At 44.3% G+C, this 5231-nt stretch overlaps 1 protein-coding gene across 1 annotated transcript in view; it reads left to right on the top strand.

The window, feature by feature from the left end:
* Positions 1-588: 588 nt before the first annotated feature.
* ATP6V0A4 (ATPase H+ transporting V0 subunit a4) overlaps positions 589-5231 on the top strand; it is a 26909-nt gene continuing 22266 nt past the window's right edge. Inside the window, exons 1-3 of the mRNA XM_018569426.1 lie at positions 589-757; positions 3671-3826; positions 4530-4608. Coding sequence (XP_018424928.1) covers positions 3710-3826; positions 4530-4608 — 196 coding nt within the window. The 5' untranslated portion in view covers positions 589-757; positions 3671-3709. The remainder of the gene's footprint in view (positions 758-3670; positions 3827-4529; positions 4609-5231) is intronic.

The following is a 5231-nucleotide window of genomic DNA, read 5'->3' as shown; positions in this document are numbered from 1 at the left end:
CATAATTTTGTGACAGTCACTGTGTATGTATTCCGGCAGCGGCAGGAGCTGGCTGTCAGAATACAATAGCCACAGTAGGAGATTCAATATAAGTATATGGCCAGCTTGAGATACAAGTGTTGGACCGTCTATCTGGTACCTGGCTGAGTGTGATCAGGAAACAGCAGAAGGAGATATAAGGCAGAAACAGCCGTCAGAGCAGCCTTTGGTCCCTTCTTCCCAGAAGCCTTTTGGAAATCTGAACTAAATATGAATTAGATTCGGGACATCTGAATTAACGAAATTCGGTGTGAATCATGAACTGTTTCCTCCCAGCTTCTGTATTGTTGATCATGTGAACATGTTTACTAAAAAGTGCAACAGAATACAATATAATGAATAATAATCAGCAATAATAGTAATTATTATTATTATTATTTTTTGTTCTGCACTTGGCGTGTCCTGAAAAATGTGAAAATTTCTAGGTCGCTGTCCCTCTGGGTCGGAGGTGGGAGGGCAGTGGATGATAAGTTCACAGTGGATGTTGGGAAGTTTAGTACATAGCTGCTCTGTTATTACCCACAACTGAGCCCATGCTGACACTATACACAGAGGAGGCGAGAACCAGTCTGATGCTGCCTGACTCCGCTCTGCTCCTGAGGACCAGTCCTGGAGGAGGAGGAGGCCCAGCACCTCCCAGCACCAACACTCATCAACTGAGACCAACTAACTGCCTGTCAGTGTACAGAGATCCTCCTAGAGACAGGTGAGACCCCCAGCCAACCTCCTTCCCTGCTCCCTCTGCCACACTCTGCTTCCCCTTTCCGATCTGCTCTTCCAGTTCTGAGATTTATTTTTGTATTGCTCTTCATCCTTTACCTCTCTATCAAAACCAAATGACAAGATTCCTTCCCAATAACTTCCACAGATACACAGAAGTGTCCCCAGATCTCTGTGCCTGTACAATCGGTGTACGGCCACCTAGGGGTTACTACTCCCTATTAGATAATTTTGGGCTAAAGGTAGCAGTTTCATTTATAGACAGAAAGTCACCAATATCCAAGAAATTAGCATCAGGATCACAACTGTGTCTCAAGTTTATTCAGCTTCCTGAAACTTTTACACACAGTGATAGAGAATATCTTTGGAAAAAGAAACAATAGAATTCAATTATTAATAATCATTGTAATGACAGCTGAAGTAATCATTTGAATTCTGCTCTTAATAATAAACGGAGTTGCTGTTTGTAACAATTTGGTTTTGTTGGTAATATTTGCAATCCTTCTAGAAATGTCGCTGCTTTGTACGTTTTATTGACTATATACTTTGTTTGCTGTCTTTATTGCAGTAGTAATGATATCATTATTGTAGCTGTAGTGTGTGTGTCCAGCCAAGTGTTTAGTCTTGGATAGAGTGGGAAAGGAGTAGAACTTGAACTGCTATCTGGGGCTCCGTTAAAGAGATTTGACCTAATTTCCTGTCACACTGACAATGATCTCACCAGACAGGAAGGGAGAAAAACTCCTTTCACAGGGACACAGATGGCAAGGGTTCAGCCTACCCTCACTCTCAAAAAAATAATGTATTTCCCTGTCTGTGTTGCTTTTGGAGAGTTACCCTCACTTCCTGTCTGTTAAAACCATTGTCACTAGGACAGGACATGAAGGCAAATCTCTTTCTTACGAAGCTATGGATAGCGGTAAAAGCCCAAGAGGGGTTCCGCTTCTCCCCAACTCCATCCAAAACTATATGTAACAATATATTTCATTTGTTATATTTGCAAACCTACTAGAAATGGGTTATGGAGATTTTTGGACGACATAAATAACTTGTTTTAACTCTCCTGATCCTGGAGAGGCCAACACTGTTCATAATTGTTGATAAGTCTTCTACACGTGTGTAGCTGTTAGAGATACCGCGTTTCCTGAAGCCAACATAGCAGCGTACATATAGCCAAATGCTGCCATGGATTGGGGCCAGGAAAGGAAAATGACGGTGACTAATAATACAATTTATTCGTGATCTCACAGAAAGCCTTGTCCTTTTTCTGAAACACGTGAGCACCACCAGCCAGTTAAAGAACAATAATCACTTTATTAGTATATGACATAAAACATTACCGACACATTTCAGGGAATTTGGTTCCTCCTTCTTCAGGACTTTGGTGAAGTTAGATATGTTGGTCATGGGGCATTGCAGTCCTAATATGATAACTATTTCCACTATGTATGACGATCACTATATTAGCGTATGACATAAAACAGAGTCAATGCATTACAGGTGATTGGGACTCCGCCTTCTTCAGGGCTGCAGTCTGTGTCCTTATATAATGGTGCTATGCTAGTCGGTGTGTACAGCAGAACACCATTATCATGGACACAGACTACAGGACTATAAGGACACTACAGCTCTGAAGAAGGGGAGCCCCAATCCTCTGAAACGTGTTACCTATGTTTTATGTCATACCCAGCAGTAGGCAACCTTGACACTCCATCTGTTGTGGAACTACAAGTCCCATGAGGCTTTGCAAGACTCTCTAAGCCACAGGCATGACTCCCACAAGCATAGGCATAGGCATGATGTGAGTTTCACCACAGCTGGAGTGCCGAGGTTGCCTTCCCTAGGGCTGCAGTCTGTGTCCCAATATGATAACCATGTTCTGAAGTGTCTGCCATGCAACCATACCGCCACAGCAGACACCCTGGAGCACCATTATCCTATCAGGACACAGACTGCAGCCCTAAAAAAGGAGCCCCGATCCCCTGAAATATGTTGGCTCTGTTTTATGTCATACACTAATATAGTGACCATTGTTCTTGAGTTTCCAAGACTTCCAAGGCAGGAGTTTCCAAGGCTTGACATGCCCTCACCCACCTCCCCAAACTTCATATGCTTGAAGGGACCCTCTCCGAGGAACCTCCATGAGTCGAGCCCCCCACAGACCTACCCACCACTGACTGACAAGGTCTAGCTCACATGTAGACTTCAAAGCTTTTTCTTCAATGACACTGAAGTTGTTTAGTGGTCAGGACCCTCTCCGAGGACCCTGTATGAGTTGAGCCCCCACAGACCTACCCACCACCGACAAGGTCTAGCTCACATGTAGACTTCAAAGCTTTTTCTTCTATGACACTGAAGTTGTTTAGTGGTCAGGACCCTCTCCAAGGACCCTCTATGAGTTGAGCCCCCACAGAACTACCCACCACCAACAAGGTCTAGCTCACATGTAGACTTCAAAGCTTTTTCTTTAATGACACTGAGGTTGTTAAGTGGTCAGTTTAGATATGAAAGTGCTTAGTATTGCTCTTCTATGAGGACTCTTCCTCTCTCTCTATAGAAAGGAGAAGTGTTGTTTTATGGAGTTTGCGGCCAAATGAAAAATCTTCCCATGTGCTGAGAAACCGATTAGGTGACAGCTCCCATTAAAGAATTGTCATCTCCTCTCCTATTAAGGGGAGGGCCACTGTGTGTAGACAGCTTAGACTTCACATTCAGAATGAATTCTGCCATATCTCCGCTTCTGTTTTAATACAACTTTGTACTTATTACCTACATGTCTTAAGACTCAATTCAGAAAGTTTTCACACAAGAATAATGATCTTTATCTGTGACGGTTATTTTTAAATCTCATTGCCTGAACTGAAAATAACTGGCACTCATCTTGTACTTTGTGTGTCTGTTGCAGGAAGAGGCGTCCGGTTGATCTGGTGTCCATCACGCAACTCTCAGGATGGGCTCTCTATTCCGCAGTGAGGAGATGAGCCTGACGCAGCTGATCCTACAGGTGGAGGCCGGGTATTGCTGCATTGCTGAGCTGGGCGAGCTGGGCCTGGTACAGTTCCGGGATGTAAGTACACACATCTGAGAGTAGATATGGATAAATGAGCCCCTTCTGTGTTCTATCCTTGTCGCTCTATGTATGTGTCCATCATCATGGCCAGATCTGGTCTGTGGAGGGGTAAGCAGGCTCGTTTTACCATACGGTACCCCATCGCCCTGAGTGCCCTCACCTGAGCAGCTGAGGCCCAATGCCATCTCACAGGCAAGCCCAGAAATCTTTTTCTTTTTCATCTTTCAGGCACCACATGGGGAGCATGTATTATGGATTGTATTACCTGTATTGTTATGCAATGCTTCTGCCGGCTTCTTTAATTTCCCATTGTGCCTTATTATAAGTGATGAAATGTTGTTCATGATCACGTTGGAACTGCAGCAAAGTAGCGGCCGCTGTTTAGGGAGCACCTCCATGGACAAAGCATTCTTTGTGACTGCAGTTCCTCCAAGAACACAAACAACAAGACAGAAATGAAGAAATAGTTCTTTCCTGGCCTCTCACTTTATGATGACAAAGTTACAATGAACATGAATGAGTGATGACTGGAGGAGGGGAGACTAAGGAAACACTGCAAACATTTCAGATCTGGTTCCCATTAAATCCATTTATTGAATATTTCCTCATCATGTTTTTTATCTTTTCATAACATAAAATGACAACAATTAGCCAGATATTGTTATCCGCTGTAATTATCACCTTCTGTTGGCCCTTTCAGCTGAATGCATCGGTGAATAATTTCCAGAGGCGGTTCGTGAATGAAGTGCGCAGATGTGAGGGGATGGAGAGAATCCTACGTGAGTATCCAATCACCTTCATATGCACAGACCGATGGGGGGGAAATGGCTGGAGCGGGTGTGCTGCGTGTGCAGACTGTGCTGGTGCACAGGGGCCCAGCAAACCAAAGACGACCCTTGAGTGAGAGTACTGCATGTGCAAACTGTGCTGGTACATAGGGCCCCAGCAAAGCAAAGTGGGCCCTTATTTGGGTGTACTGTGTGTGCAGACTGTGATGGTACACAGGGGCCCAGCCAAGCAAAGAGGGCCCTTGAGTGGGAATACTGCGAGTGCAAACTGTGCTGGTACACAGGGGCCCACCCAAGCAAAGAGGGCCCCAGCAGTTCTTCCTTACAGTTTTACCATATTTCAACAAATAATTAAAAAACCTGTTTTCATTTCTGTCTGTATGTTGGATTTTCCCCTCACTTCCTTTCTGTTGACACCATGGCAGGAAGTGAGGAGAATCTCTGTAATTGAACCTCATATAGCAGTAAAACCTGCCAGCAGTTATAACCATTATATGCGATCTAAAACTAAGGCTGAGCTTAACATGTTAAAGGACAAATTCACAATTTTGTAAAAAATCCATAGCACCTTCAATGCAGTTAGCTGTGTCACTCCCCCCCCCCCCCCCCCCCCC

Source organism: Nanorana parkeri, unplaced genomic scaffold, assembly GCF_000935625.1.
Source record: "Nanorana parkeri isolate BGI_ZX_2015 unplaced genomic scaffold, ASM93562v1 scaffold1332, whole genome shotgun sequence".
NCBI lineage: Eukaryota > Metazoa > Chordata > Amphibia > Anura > Dicroglossidae > Nanorana > Nanorana parkeri.
Note: the sequence above shows the minus strand (reverse complement) of the source record. Positions and strands in the feature narration are given on the sequence as shown.